We start from the raw sequence: 16,099 nt of genomic DNA on the forward strand, positions 1-16,099 counted from the left end.
TATCTATCTATCTATCTATCTATCTATCTATCTATCTATCTATCTATAATTAATAGTTATAATACTAAGGCTGATTTCACATCATTCTCCTACATCCTGCCATGTGTTACGGTTTCTGAAGCTTTTCCTCCAGTTCTCAGAGCTCTGTCACCCCCTCCGTCCGTGCAGCTTCTCGCCTCATTGAGAACATGGACGCTGGCGTGGATCCTTGTGAGAACTTCTACCAGTACGCCTGTGGAGGCTGGCTGAAGAAGAACATCATCCCCGAGACCAGCTCCAGATACAGCACCTTTGACATCTTACGAGACGAGCTGGAGGTCATTCTCAAAGGTCAGGCACCTACACGCACGCCTCCACCCACGCAGACAAACAAACATCGACCCCGACACACACACAGGGCCCTCATTTGAGAAGGATGTGGAGACCTGTGGTGCCTGTTTTCATTACAGTCATTACATTGTATTTAGCTCATGATTAGGAGTTGTTAAGCAACCTAGAACAGTAAGTCTTTTTCAGTCCACTCGCTCTGTAAGAGAACTGAGAACAGCTTGATTCAGTTGCTTGAGAATATGAGCTAAAGAGGACTGTACTTCAGGGACTGCAGCTCTATAGATATCACAGATGCCATGGGAGTTTGGCTTCAGTACTACCATGTGAGCTGAGAGTTTGTCAACAGAGCTGGCGTTAACAGTGTGTGTGTGTGTGTGTGTGTGTGTGTGTGTGTGTGTGTGTGTGTGTGTGTGTGTGTGTGGACATTGCTTTCAGGCTGTTTTCTTAAGAAACTCTTAATAGCAAGTTTGTGTGTGTGTGTGTATCTCAGGTGTTTTGCCAGCTTTTACTGCTTGTTAGTGTCCTTGTGGTATGGTTGATACAGAAAGGGTCAAGTTTCACTGCATTTGTGTGAGCGCTCGGGTGTGTGAATATGTGTGTGTGTGTGTATGAGGGTCCATACTTCACCTCAGGTTGTCTGCGAGAAGGCCAGTTGGGTCCCGGGTGCTAAATCTTCAAGGGGCACAAACTTTCCACGGACAACCAAAACTCTTCATCTACCATAAATTTACAATTTATATGCCAGTCCCTTCCTCTATAATGAAGACAGTGCAGATTGGCTGCAGGAGAAAGAGAGTGATTCAGAGGGTTGAGAAAGATTGATCCTTAGTGGGAAACGAAACTCAGGGTTTAAAGTGCAGCCTGTCTCGTGGATTCAAGTAATTTGCACCAGCCTCGAGCACTTTATCTGTCCAATCTCGATGGAAAAACACGCAGTCTTGTGTCTTGGAGACCTGTTTTCTTTCCTTTGCCCATCTGTCCTTGTGTTGCCGTCGATGACATGCAGATTTTTTTTCCTAAAGATAAACCTGAACATAGGAGACAATTGATAGATAGTTTATTATATGGTTTGTTCAATCCATAATTAATATGCGTGATGTTAGGTCTCTCACAGTAATTGCTAATAACACATTATTGCTTGAAAAAAAATAGGGCACCAATTATGAGTCTTTAGCCGATAAAGTGATAGCTTTGTTCCTAAACCTTAAACCTTTTTCTTTTCGTGCTCTGGAAAACAAACTTTAAACTTGTTCTCCATGCACCGACAGCTCTCACTGTCTCTCACTTTCCTTTTACTGCTTGATAAACACCTTTTTGCAGATCAATACAACATTCATTAGAGTTCAGAGATTGCTTGTAATGTAGTCAGCATTCATTTCTATACCTTGCCTTTCGAGGGTCCTTGTAGTGGTAAAAGTGCATTTTCAGTCGCTCCGTGTAGCCTAATTATAAACTTGTGTTATTGAAATTCTGGCTAGTGTTCCTTCACAGTTATTTGCTTGAGCATGAGATTCTGTATGATTCAGAAGTGATGTGAGAGTTCTAATTCGATTTCTAACAAACAGGATATGTTGGTGTAGAAATTGTAGGGAAAAGCTGTCAGAAAAATGATGCATGTTAACTTTTGCTTGTTTTGTACGTTGCTTTATAGCAACTCATAGGCCATCTGTTCCGCTCTCCACTGCTCTCTTCTCCTCTCTTCCCCATGGCAGCCTTCACACCCATAAAAATCACACACAGGGGGGAAAAAGGAGAATAAACATTGCTCAACAAGGGCTCATTTTAGACATTTTGTTACCGTATGTGCATTTACGTACATAGCATGTCTCTGTGTGAGCATGTGGCGTCATTTCACACTTTGTTGTATTTTTACTGCGATTGAACAGATTTATCAAGAGGCCTTGCGGTGATATTTGTTGCCTGTCTGAAAACAGAGAGCAAGAGAGGGATAAATACATGTCTGCATCTGATGATGAAACACCGGGCAAAGTGCAAAAGTTGATACTTTAGAATCATTGACTCCAAATTCTGCATTTACGGCAGAAAGGAACGGTGCGACCACAGAGCTGGTGCTATTCATTCGGCGGCTGAAATCCCCACCAACCATCAGCTCATTCCTTCAGGGCGTCTGGCTCACCAGTCAGAGCTGGAATGTCTCCGACTGTACTGTATGCACACATGTTCAGGTTTGCTGTGTGTGTTTTAGGGAGAAATAAAATGAGAATGCTGTGTATTTAAGATTGTGTTTGATGTACCAAACTGAGGCACGTGTGCAGTCTGCTCTTCGTGAACATTCACACAAGCAACTAAGACCTACTAGCTCCCAGAGTGTAATTCTCTCTGAACGACTCATGCATGGCGAGATGTAGGTCCCGGCAGTGTGAGGCCTCTGCAGAGTTGCGACCTCTGCTCTGGAGGTGACATCAAACATGCAACCTCTGATCTCGTGGCTGGCGGCTGCCGCCTGCTTGGATACCACCGCCCGCTGATGGACAGATCCTCTTCCTGTCAACAGCTTTAGGGGCCTGGAAACACCTGGACACCCCAGTGCTCTAGGCTGCATGGCAGCAATAAAAAAGCCTGCGTGCATGTATATGCGCGCGAGTAGCTGTGTAGATTTGTGGTTGCTTGTAAATGCCTAGGATTGTTCTCTGCTGCTGTAAAAGGCCATAAATGATTCATAATGAGGATCTGCACTCTGATTGTGACCGCAGCTTTGTGTGTACGCGTGTGCACACAATCGTGTGAGCGTCTTTTTCCCACTTTCCCCTGCTCAGGTGTGGCATACTGTGCAATAATTTGCCCAATTGACCGTGAGCGTTTTAATTACTAACTAGTTTGTGTCAGGAACAGGAAGGGGAGAAGCACATCAGGAGGATGAAAGAAAAGGAATGAAAGAGGGAAAAAATGACGAGCACTGACGTGAAATGAAAGACAAAAGGAGAGCGATGTGGAGGAAAAGATAGGTGAGATACATACGAACCGGGGAGGGGGATTTGAGGTGAGGTGAGGGAGAGCTTTGAGGCTGGGTCAGGAAATGTGAAACAGCATGTGGTAGTCATCTCCGAGCTGAGCCCCGCGTGTGCGTACGTCCATCCGTGCATGTGTGCGTGCGCGTGGCTTTTATGAGCGTGAGCAAACTGCTGCTCTTCTGCATTACACGAGGTGCTGCCCGCATCATTCCAGGTCTAAATCTCATTGCACAGGGATAATTCTAGCCGGAGGCATGCAACACACGAACCAGCTTATGTTTCATGGAGAATTTGTCATCACCTGGAGTGCCGGCGAAAAATCTGTGACGTGTTCCGAGCGGTGTTTGTCAGGCATGCTGTGTACAGCTCTACATACTAAAAGGCTGAATGTCTGTGTTTTTCTTGTGATAACAATAATTGAAACAGAGCTTATGTCAAACAAACTGACTACAATGAGGTTTTTGAGATAAATGGTTTGTTCACACGACCTCCCTGATATCAAAATTCCAGTCAGAATCATTGCACAACATCATAAATACTGTATTCCTCATAAACATATCAAATAAAGATAGCACACCAGAGGTTTGGGGCCAACTAAAATAATGTGAATATTAATGCAGTAATTCTTTGCCAACAATAATATATTTAACAAAAACCCAGAATTGAATATGTTTTTCCCAGCTAGGATGCTTATGAATAACAGGAAAGGGTTTAGACCTCCACCAAGGTAATAATCTCCCCTGTTAGCTGTCCCACAGCCAACTCTGTACTGGGTACATGACAGACTGTTTATGTACAGTAAGACTAGCCAAGGGGTGTTACTTTGACTGACAACATGGTACTGAGTGAATGACAGAATATGGCCAAAGTCTGGCGTGATGGCAGGGCAAGTGGAAAAGCAAGCTCATCAAAATCACTTGTGTTGTACTTAAATATATGCTAGCTGTGCATTAAAGGGCGCTGATGAGCTAGATACGTGTTCTCAGCAAACATAGTAATGAATTTAGGTCAAAACACAGTTGCAAAGTGGCATGAGTGACTGGGTCTGGAGGTATTATTCCCCTCTGCAAATTTTCCTTAAATATTATCCCCAAGTTCCCCCAACAGAGAGACACAGGAGCCTCGTAGATCATTTGACGGTATTTTAAGTTTATGTTATGACAATGTTACGTGAAATCTGACAAATTGTGCTTTTTTCTGGCTGTCTGGTATTTCAGGCAGGTCTAGGATACCCATGGGGTTTAGCCACCAATGCTACAGAGAGGAAGGCAGTCAGATAGGAGCTGTAGCAAATTCAGACAGCTTTGTCATTGCCACTGAGGGACAAAACTCCTGTTGCCACATTCGTCAAAAATTGACCCAGAATATTAAAGTTTATGCTGCAAAATGAATTAATGTGTAAAATATGTTTAGTAAATGTAGCTTCCGGTTGCCCTAAACAGCACCAGCATTTGAATTTTATATGCAATGGTTGGATGTTTTGTATCTAAATTAACCGTGGAAGGTGTAGCTGACTTCCGCCCTTTTGTTTTTACGTTGATAGACTTTTGACTTTTTTTCAAAGATCTGCATTTCCCCACCACATTCGCTCTTCTTTCGAACTAATGATTCAACCAGGTGCGTGCCATGACAGTGCACCAACTGTCAGTCACATGACGCTGTCCATACAGAACACAAAAAGGACGAAATTGTTCCTCTTCCTCTTAACAGCACCAAAACACACACACACACACACACACACACACACACACACACACACACACACACACACAATCAAACCTCAAAATCAAATAGACAACAATAAACAACAACAACAGCAAAACAAAAAAAATGTAATCCTTAAGTACCTCAATGAAGCTATTTGCTGCATCATTAAGGCAGTTAATGGAGTTTCTAATGGGCTGTACTGTTTGCATGAAATTTTAAAGGTGTTTTTTGACAAATTTCTTACAGCGGGTTCATTACCGCTGCAAAAATTTAAAGCAACGACTGTAGAAAAATTAGTCTTTTGTGTTTTTATAACACAAACAGAACAGTAAACAATTCATTTGTTGCTGATTGAGACTCATCACTCTTGTAAGGTGTCAACTCATTTCAGTTTCTACGTAATTTACAGCTTCTGCCTGTCATACAGTAACATAAAGAAATGCTTCATAGTGATAAATGGGAAGCAAAGCCCTTACTGGAAACACCGCAAGCCTAGTGGAACGAGAGGCAGTCAAGGATAAAATGGCAACGCAGAGGGGAGAAACTCAAAATTCAGATTCTGCATCATGCTGAGTGCTTTGGTTCAAATTGACGTGATGTCTCAAACAAACATCAGGCGGCACAAAATCCATTCGCAAATAAATCCGAACACATACACACACGGGGCAAGAGACAGAATGTGTGTGTGTGTGTGTGAGAGAGAGAGAGCGAGAGGCAAGCCTTTGCTGTGGTTAAACATTAACACCAGGCAGTCAGTAATCCAATCACACACGCACACATGATCTGTGCCCTTTTGCAGGAAGCGCCCTGTGAAGGGTCCCTATCTCAGGACTTCATTAAGATTAAATGAGCACATAAATACTGCACACATGGTAATGAGAAAATGGGAGGATTAGAAAAATGAAAGGGTAGAAAGAGGCTGAAGTGAAATGCAGTCATGCAAGGAGAGGGACAAGTGGGAAAAAAAGGGAAAGTGATGACTCAAAACACAACAGAAATAATATTCAATTAAATTTGGAATATTTTGGTTGAATTGAGTAGTAAAGTGCTTTTAAGGCACGATGATCTGATGTGACAGTAAATTAATTCGGAGATTAAAGAAAGGGATAAACCTCGTCTTTTGTTAACAGCTTTATCTAACTTTTTTGTGATTGGTCTGTCTGTAAACTCTCATTTTCTTCATCTTTATCTTTTGATCCCGACTCATGGTGACATGAGTGATGTTGTGTTGGACTCAGGGGAGAGTTTCCTGTCATTTTGCTGGGTTATTCAAGATCCATCCTCTTTCCTGTATTGATCCTGGAGTTGCATTGAGATGTGCAGTATAATGGCGAATATCTGTGTATCTGTCTTTTTCTTTCTTGCCAGGAGTAAGTAGATGAGAAGCTGGAAAGCTCTCTAAATAACCCATTTTATCCTTTTTATTTAATATGAACAAAAATGTAAGTGTAAAAAAATGTCAAAATGTCACTTCGGCACTTTATGGGGGGGGGGGGGTCTCCACTGGTTGCCTGGCAAGAAATAGTCCAGCAAATGAGATGCAATATGTTAATAAGCAAGCTTTAGAGGTTCTGGAAGGCGGGTTTTGTGATCTCCGGACAGGACCAGGCTAGCTATTTCCAGACTTTGTGCTAAGCTAAAGTAACTGGCTCCTGGATCGAGCAGACAGATATGGAAGTGGTATTGATCTGCTCATTTAACGCTTGGCAAGAAAGCCAATAATTGCATTTGCTAAAATGTCGAACTAAGCCTAATTCTCATTCTTAGTTGGGTTACTTTAGTTTAAAACTTTAGTTTCAATGACGTGAACTTGTGCTCTTCTCGCATCAGGATCACAATCTCTTCTGTTTTATAGAGCACAATGTATTTTAGCGCTTTGTAATTCAGAAGAGGAGGATTAGTTTCGGGCAGGTTGGGTTACACATGCTTGTGTTTGCTTCAGGATTTGTCTGGCAAGGTAAAGGCCATATGCAAACGTACCTTAATCCTAGTTTTTGTATTCTTTAAAGAACATGGGAGCTTCTGCAATCGATACAGTCATTGTGACTGATACATGCATTGCACTGAAGCACCGTGTTTGCACAGATGGACTATGAATACGCAGTAGAGAGAATATAATGGTAAGAAATGCTACCACAGACTTCAGATGAACAGTAACGTTACAGGTCTCAATTCATTTCCCTCATCTAACTTCATGAGCACTTGCTGTGTGGGCACAGGCGTGTCATGCAAATATATTAACGATCCAAATGTGTGATTCTGAAATAGTCGAAGTAAACATATAATAAATTCACGACACATCTTGTTCATACATACAAACGTAATAATGTGTGATATAAATGTGAATGTAAATTTTTGCTTGTGAAATTCAGGCTGCTCAGGCTCCTGACTGCTTTCACATAACTTCAACAGCCCGTTTATGCCTTTCTTCTAAATTACCATAAACAATATCAAAGGCAATCACATGGTCAACCATTTATACCCATTTTACACGTACAGGAAGTTCATCACATCCGCTTAGACTTTAAAGAGATTTACATCATCCATTATTCATGATGCACTCTTTATAAAACTAACAGAAACATCATGAACAACCCACAGGCCTTTGGAAATGAACTGTCACATATATTTTCAGATGGGAAAAATGCTGAACTCAAAACCTCGAAAAATGACAAAAAGCTAATTTTCCAGGCCCCAAAGATAAAAAAAAAAAAAAAAAAATCTCACATAAAAATATGCTCTTTTGTTACACATAATGGTTTGTTTTCTCTATTGAGTTCAACCAGGCAGGGCTGCACTACTGAACCGTGACCAGGTGGATTTCAAGGGATCAGATCAGAACCCTCCAAAATCCCTCCAGACTTAAACAACCGTGTGCTATAAATCATGATAGCTGGAGCTAACCTGCTGAGGTGACTCAGTCAGGATTTGAGCTCCCAATCTCTGACAGGACAGGCCCTTTCTAAAATGTTCTTTTAAAAGAGCCCTGGGAGCCCCGACATACTGCAGTGAACTTTGTGATGTGAGACTCGGGCTCATGGTGTTGTAGTTATATATTGCAGGCACAGCACAGGTTTTTTTTTTTTTATTCGTGGTACTTAATGACAAATCATCAGATGGTTTAGGCTGGAGTTGAGCTTGAGAGGCCTGTTGAGTAGGTGTGAGGTTTTCTTATTTCAAAGGATAGAGGGCACAGAGTCTCTATCACCATCACAACAAGATGCAATCACCATGGCGGTTTTCAGAAAAACACCAAAATTACCATGTGGGTGCTCGGTTGAACCTTGATGATCTGAACATTTTTTTAAGCTCCTTCTCGTGTTCGACGCTGCTGAAAGGCGACAACAAATCCTGAGGGAATGGTTGCACTTCAAAGCGACAATATGCAACTCGTTGCCTCGAGGCAGCACAAGAAACGTGTGCTGTTGCCCCCCCCCCCCCATCAGTTGAGCAAGTTTACACCCCAACACTTATCACTCATTTTGATTAGCTGTCTACCTAGAAATGCTATCTAGCCTGAGGCTGGCTGAGCTAACTGGCGTCCATATGCCCACAACAGGTGTTGAAGAGGCAATGAACGCAGGCAATAAAACAAGCAATGGTGTTCACTCCTGTTTTCAAATGGCCCTTTACTGCCACACCTTCAGCTTTACTGCTCCTTGATTTCCTTCCACCTTTTTTTTTTTTTTTTTGCTGTGACTTTCCTGCTCTGAGGTCACTAGCTTCCCCATGATTACCGCTGCCATGCTGAGAGTCCAATTTATAGCAGCCAGAGATTAAAATATGCACGGCATAGCGCCACTATAATTTGCGGTTTATATGACTGCGCTGACCTATCAAATGACCCAAATAATCTTAATCACACAAATGAAATGATTAATTGCGCTGCAACTAATAAACAGATCGTGTTTAATCATTTATTCAATCATTCAAAGCAAAGATTGGCCACGCACAGCACAGAGGAACAGTTTGTGATCGTGTGTTGGCGTACAAGCTATTGTTCTGCCTTTGATGTGTTTGATGATATAATGTTTGATCTCTTCAAAGTTGGCAAGTGGACTTCATATGATGTTGAAGAATTGCCAAAATAGTGAAAACTGACTAAAGTCTGTTCAGTAAGGGAAAGTCAACATTAAAGCTTTATTTGTTCTCTGAACACAATATTCCATTTTAATATTTTCCAGTCATGTCATTATACACAAACTTTCGTAACAGCGGTCATCTGAAGGCATATCCAAAGGTTACAACTCTCCATAAGTTGTTAAGGTACTGTACTGCACATGCTATGAAACAAAAACATTAAATTGACATCTGTTTGTCATCAGTTTAGCATTTATGTATGCATGACAGAGTTTTTCCCCTTTAAACGCATCCATGACTCCAGAGTCACTTTCTATGTTCTGCTGTGGTTTGAAGTCATCACTTTATTTATGTTGGCATTTTATGACACAGGGGCAAACAACATGCCTCAATCAAAAGTGATTAAATCCATCTGGACGACAGCTGGGTCCTCTTTTGAATCCAAAAAGACGAAAATAAACTCTACAGTGTACCTGAGGTTGCTTAGCCGGTGTCTCTTTCCCTCATTCATTTACCTTCTCCGTCTTTCTGTCTGTGTCTCACCCGTTCATGCTTGCTCTGTTTCTCTGCTCTATTTGTAGGTGTCCTTGAAAAAACAGTGGAGGGGGAAGCTGCTGCTCTCACCAAGGCTAAGACCCTCTACAAGTCGTGCACCAATGAGAGTGCGTCCGCAGGAATCAGAATGCAACACAGACGATTCCTTTTCATGTCCTCTATTGTCCTGAAGTGAACATTTTCTTATTGTCATCGGAGGCTTTGTGTCGACTTATTGCATTGTCAGGCTATCATGAATAAAAATACTTTATTAACAATTATTAGTTTTAAAAGGAAGAATTACTGTCTTTACAAGTTACAGCATTATACGATAAAAAATAAATGCTTTCTTCAAAAGCAATTTCAATAAATAAATAAATTAAATGCATTCAAATTTGCTGGGATTAATTATGCTTGTTAGGAAATACAATATATACATGTACAATAGCCTTTTCTTAGCCATTGTTACTTTATTTATTTTTTTAAAAAACTGTATTTAAAATAGTTTTTTATTTGTATTGATATGAAATAATGCACCCATTATTAAAAAATGATTTTTGCCTGTTTGTGTCCACGCTCCATTTAAGGTCTAATTGAGCTCAGAGGAGGAGATCCTCTGCTCAACATGCTGCCTGATGTGTTTGAGTGGCCCATAGCTGTGGACAACTGGGAGGCCAATTATGGTAAAGTATTCTTTTCCGCCGTCGCACGCAGCAGATGTCATGTACAGGCGATTCTGTCCTCCTCACTGTCCCTTCCTCCTTTCTCCAGGCAAAAAGTGGATGCTGGAGGACGTCATCGCCAAGCTGAATGAGAAATACGGCACTCAGCTCTTGGTCAACTTTTTTGTCGGCACTGATGACAGGGACTCCAATTCGCACATCATTCATGTAGGTGTGCAGCTGTAGCTAGAAAGCCCTCGCTCATCATATTCATCCAGCTTGAAAATAACCACCCACAAATTTCTTCAAATTAGTCTTTGGCTTATTTAAATGAACTCTTGTCTTCCTCTTTGGCAGTTTGACCAGCAGACAAGCCTCGGCCTCCTGTCCAGAGATTACTATGCTTGCAAGGGACCCTACACAGAGGTGGGCTTTTGGTTCACATGCACACACTTGTAATATAGTTAAATCTTTCAACTGATGCACGAGGAAAACAGCTCCATGTGTTCGTTTGGGCCAGCTGCCACAGAGTCTGGGTTCCATGTCCCCAGGAGTCTGTTCCAGGAAACATGATGCCCAACAAATGATTAGGGCATCCGTTGAAACATCAGTGCTTTAATTAACTTTGTGTTTGTTTGTATGCTTACATGGATTTGCAAGCATGTGTGTACCATGGGTGGGAAACCTTTAGCCTATAAAGGGCCATTTCAATCTTTATAACATCCTCCGAGGGCCATATTCAATTATTGATCACACATATCACATGACCCTCCAATGCAATGGCTGAAACTGCTTCTCTTTGGCGAGGCGACTGATGTCAGATGGTAGTGATGGTGATGACGATGATGATGCTCACAAGTCTTTCCAACAGTCAGTTTTGAAGAGAGCTGCTCACAGTAGTAGGCTGTCCCAAATAGAGAGGCGGACGTCAGTGCATGTCTCCTCAGAATCAGAGGGGGAAGTCCTCAGGGCATAAATGCCGTTTACAGAGATCGAGCAGAAGGAGGCTGTTGTCGCTTTGAGCTCGTTGTTGCTACGCAGCTCAACAGCTTCACGTTGTAGGCTGTCAGGCACGTCAGCCGGCTCCACATTAAACAGCGCTGCAAAAATGCTCAGTTCCTGCTGTTTACTTTTCATGTTTTGAAACCTCTCGCCAAATGCTTGAAAGGATTTACACACTCTCCGGCATGTTCAGATGTCGTAGCAAGCTTTTGTTGTTACAGAGCAGGAAAATGCAGCTTTTCTTCTTTTCAGTTGCACTTGCCACAGCTTTAATATCACTTCAAATGATTTCACATTTGAGAGCAGAGAGCTGAGAAGCTGCTGGAGCTCGAGGTTCAGCTCTGAGAGGCACTCGGTAACGTCCACCACGAAGGCCAAATCACACACACACTCGCTATCACTGAGTTTCCACATCAGGTTTTCCCTTCATCTCTGTGAATTATTCCAGACAAACAAACGCTTTGGAGCAGTTTTGCTTTATCTGATGCTTGCAGCCGTGCAGCAGCAACAAGGCTCTCCTTCACAAATTGTCCTTCTGAATGAGGTTTCAGCTTCTTAGCCCTAAGCACAAAACTTGCCTGCAGAACAGTGTCTCCGTCAGATCATGGTCTTGTGAAAGCTGCTGGTTTGGCACCCAAACTCCACCGACGAGCGTTAGCTTTATCCAGATGCATTTGTCCTCGCAGCTCATTCAGTTTAACACGTTTCAAGCTGCAATTGCATGATCAGCCTTTTTCATCACTGCAATCTCATCCCCACAGACTAACGTAGGCACTCTGGTTTGCCTTTTACTTCTTTACGTCTTGCCGGCAGGATCAAATGGTCTCACAAGCCGTATATGGCCTGGAGGCCGGAGGTTCCCCAAACCTGACGTAACCACTACGTGCCTGATGCATTCAGGGGCCACCAGGAAGGATATGTTAGTGTAGAATTTTATGTTATTTTCTTTCATTGCAGAAAATGAGTAATTGCTATCTAGGGAGTTGTTTGTATTTCTGAGTTTCTTTTTGGTATTTATGAATTGCCTCGCAGGTCCGATCAAACAAAAGGCCTACACCAGGCCCCACCCCTGGTGTACATGATAAATAAAAATGCACTCTGAGGCAGAACAGAGCAGATTCAGTTGTGTCTCAGTCCAGACCAGATGTGTGTGATTAGAGCAGACATCCCCTGCTGTGCTTTTACTGTACAGTTTACCCTGAACTCTTGATTGTAGGGCAGAAAGCAGCACTCTACTGCACTTAACTTGGGCCACTCTGAGTGTGTGTTTGTGTGTGTGTTTGTGCATATCTGTGCGTAAGTGCACACAGTCACCTCCAGATTTTGGTCATTGGTTAAATTCAAGCCAGTGACTTCCTTTCTTTCCTGTTAAAGTAAAGTAGAGATACAAGTATCATGACTGAGTGTGTGTTCGACAGGCATGTCAGGCCTACGAGCAGTTCATGGTTGACCTGGCTAAGCTGATCCGTACTGACCGGAGACTGGCCATCAATGAAACCCGCATCAAAGAGGAGGTGGCCCGAGTTATGGACCTGGAGAGGGACATCGCCAACGTAAGCGTGCATTCACATATTCTGTTTCTTGAGAATTTTTAGTCTCCAAATGAGCACTCCATTGTTATTTGAGGCCATGTTTTCCAGCAATGCACACCTTCTCCTCTATCTCAGCTTCGCACAACAGGATTTTGAGCAAACGGTTTCTGACAGAATGACCTTCCACTCCTCCATTTGTAGCCCAAACCTCTCTCTTCACTGTGAGTTTGTGGCTCCAGTCGGGAGCAGCTGCCGTGTAAAACAAGCTGTTAACCAGCCTGATCCCTACGCAACAACTTTTCTCAGACATCAACAGGTTTCCACAGTCCGTGTTTGTCATTCTGTGCCGGTCTGCTCCGCTTCCCTTCCACTAGGCTGTTGGCTTTTACAAGGCCGTCACAGTTCAGGCTCTGACATTTACAGACCCGAAGCCTCCTGGGACTCCAAATATGTTTGTTGCTGCTGGACTCGCACAGCAAATTGTATGCATGTGTCAGGAAACATGAGCTTTATGTTTCGACAGCATTCCTAATTTTCAATGTATACGTCTTGCGCTCTTCAAGGCTACTGATACTCCAGAGGACCGTAACAACCCAGTGTTGCTTTACAACAAGATGGAACTTGGTGATCTGAACGCCAACTTCACCCTTGAGGTTGAATCGCAGGTAAAAATACACTCTCCATCTGTCAGAATTTGCTGTTTCTTTTTCGCTGTCCTTCGTCTTTCTGACATTCGTTTTCTCCTCTTGGTCTGTACTTTCGGACTTGTCCTGAAGGTATTTAACTGGACTTACTTCACCACCAAGATAATGAATACAGTCAACATCAGCGTTCCTGACACAGAGAAGGTCATTAACTACTCCCCCAACTATTACAGAAGACTCAACCTCATCTTGGCCAGATACAGCAAGAGGTCTGTTTGTATGAGTCTGTAGTTGCGTTAGTGTATAATAGCCTGTTTGTGAGTGTGTGATTGTGGGGGCGGGAGTGCACTGCATGCAGTGAAAACAGCTGCATGCCCATTACTGATTCTGTATCATGGCTTTGTGTAAGCAAGAGAGTGTTTCCTTCCTTCCTCTCCTCACAGGGACCTGCAGAACTACATGGTGTGGCGTTTCGCCATGAACATGGTGGTGGGCCTGAGCAGAGCTTACAGGGACACCAGGAAAGCCTTCCGCAAGGTAAACTGCCAGGAAGCTGACACTGAACCTGCCTGTTGATAACCACAAGAGCCAACTAACACTGAATTATAGAGGTGGACACCGATATCGACATTTCAGCATTAAAAAGAAATAACAGTATATGGGAGAGTATTTCTTTTTTAACATTAACACATAAAAAAACGTGTTTGATGAGGAGCCCTTAAATTTGGCTATCAGAGAATTGTGACCATGATTGGTACTAAGGGACCATGCTGGTGGCTCTATGAGGCTGTAGGCACTTGAACGCTTTGAGCTAAATGCTAATGTTAGCATGGCAATTTATAATGACTATGCTAATAATGTCATGATGGGAATGTCATTAGGTTTGCAGGCATTTTGTCATAAACCAAAATACTTGGTGAAAACTGGTTGCAGTAGAAGAAAACTTGAGGGATTAAGTTATTCCAATTAATTTTAGGGGCGGGGGGTGTACCAAAATTTGTGGCAATTAATCTAATAGTTGTCACTCAAAAAACAAAAATGTCAACATCATTGTAGCACAAGATGATTTTTTTTCTGGGGACCATGAATGTCTGCACAAGACAGTTGAAATGTTTTTAATCTGGACCAAAGCGGTGGACCGACCATCCCTAGAGCCATTCTGAACTTGGTGCCTTGGGGAAAATAAAAACTTTCTAGAACTTAGACTGTTTCTAAATTACTCTTTACTGCAGTTTCTTGCAGCACCTTACCTCATATTGGCGTATATGTCAATATGAGGTAACTGTTGGGCTCTCATAAACACTAGATGTCCATACTCAGCTCCATTCATGTTCTTCCTCCTCATTTAGAACTCTGTCTAATCCTAACCCTCTTCTTAATCTAATCATTTCCCCTCTGCCCTATTTCTTATAGTCGTAAGTGTAATGGTAATGCATAATGGAGGCGCAAATAAAGAATTGTTCTGAGCCTCTTTGCCCAATATGCTGAGTGGTTTATCCTGCGTCTCTAATTGATCAGCGTCTCGTTACATTCCCTGCAGGCTCTTTCTGGTACAACATCAGAGGCGGCTGTGTGGCGACAGTGTGCACTTTATGTCAACAACAACATGGACAATGCTGTAGGACGACTGTACGTGCAGGAGGCCTTCTCTGAAAAGAGCAAAGAACTGGTTAGTAGGGGGTGGATTGTTCTTTACATTGTTAGATTAGATTAGATTTAATGCGGTATATAAAGCTAAAGGAGTTCCTCATTAAACAGACAACATTCTGTGTCATCCATAAATTAATGCCATGTTTTGTTGTTTATTGAAGCTTGGTAATAAAGTATAAAAAGGACGAAGCAGATCATGTGTTTTCACAAAAACAATGTTAATGTATTCAGTGATTCATACATGCAGTACGAGAACATGTGTTTCAGGCACATCCCATCCCAGTGTATTTTTGTCTCTCGCCTGTGTTTTTGTCACCTTTGTGTCTTACATCTGCACCACAGTTCTGCATTTCTTGCATGCGGCCATTGAAAGCACCTGAACAAGGTGTCCTTGTTATCGTGCCCACACCACCCACACTGGGCATTTGTGTGTGTGTGTGGGTGTGTTTGACTGTGCGTATGTGACTCAGATTGCGCGTGCGACCGTGTACATCTGTCATAACGCTGAGCGCCTCACACACCATGAATCTCTGTCATCTTCTGGATTTTTGCCAACTTCAGCATGTGGATGTGCACATGTTGGTGTGTGTTATATATCGACATATCAACACCATACATATGTGTGTGTGTGTGTGTGTGTGTAAGTGTGCTGAGTTGACCTGCAGCCGGCACACACACACACACACACACACACACACACACACACACACACACACACACTATATACACAATATATTTCAGGTATTATAATCAGCAGAATGTAACTTAGGCCATTTATACAACTGCAATTATATAATTGCAGTGTATGTATGACCATAATTGGAAGCCATGACATTTCTAAATCAAACTATCATGAGACACGCAGATTTTGCAGGCTTGCAATTGTACATAAAACCTGCATTTGACCCACGTAAACTATGCTATAGGGTTTCACATGCAAACAGACACTCAAGCATGCAACAACAGACATGTAAGCATGCGCAAAA

The 16,099-nt window shown here is 42.4% G+C and overlaps 1 protein-coding gene across 1 annotated transcript in view; it reads left to right on the top strand.

Annotated features, from left to right (window-relative positions):
- LOC121608919 (neprilysin-like) overlaps positions 1 to 16,099 on the top strand; it is a 32,971-nt gene that overhangs the window by 9,029 nt on the left and 7,843 nt on the right. The window contains exons 4-13 of the mRNA XM_041940356.1: positions 169 to 330; positions 9,671 to 9,751; positions 10,211 to 10,306; positions 10,395 to 10,513; positions 10,643 to 10,711; positions 12,706 to 12,840; positions 13,383 to 13,484; positions 13,596 to 13,732; positions 13,907 to 14,000; positions 15,004 to 15,132. Coding sequence (XP_041796290.1) covers positions 169 to 330; positions 9,671 to 9,751; positions 10,211 to 10,306; positions 10,395 to 10,513; positions 10,643 to 10,711; positions 12,706 to 12,840; positions 13,383 to 13,484; positions 13,596 to 13,732; positions 13,907 to 14,000; positions 15,004 to 15,132 — 1,124 coding nt within the window. The remainder of the gene's footprint in view (positions 1 to 168; positions 331 to 9,670; positions 9,752 to 10,210; positions 10,307 to 10,394; positions 10,514 to 10,642; positions 10,712 to 12,705; positions 12,841 to 13,382; positions 13,485 to 13,595; positions 13,733 to 13,906; positions 14,001 to 15,003; positions 15,133 to 16,099) is intronic.

Source organism: Chelmon rostratus, chromosome 7 (assembly GCF_017976325.1).
Source record: "Chelmon rostratus isolate fCheRos1 chromosome 7, fCheRos1.pri, whole genome shotgun sequence".
NCBI classification, from domain to species: Eukaryota; Metazoa; Chordata; class Actinopteri; order Chaetodontiformes; family Chaetodontidae; genus Chelmon; species Chelmon rostratus.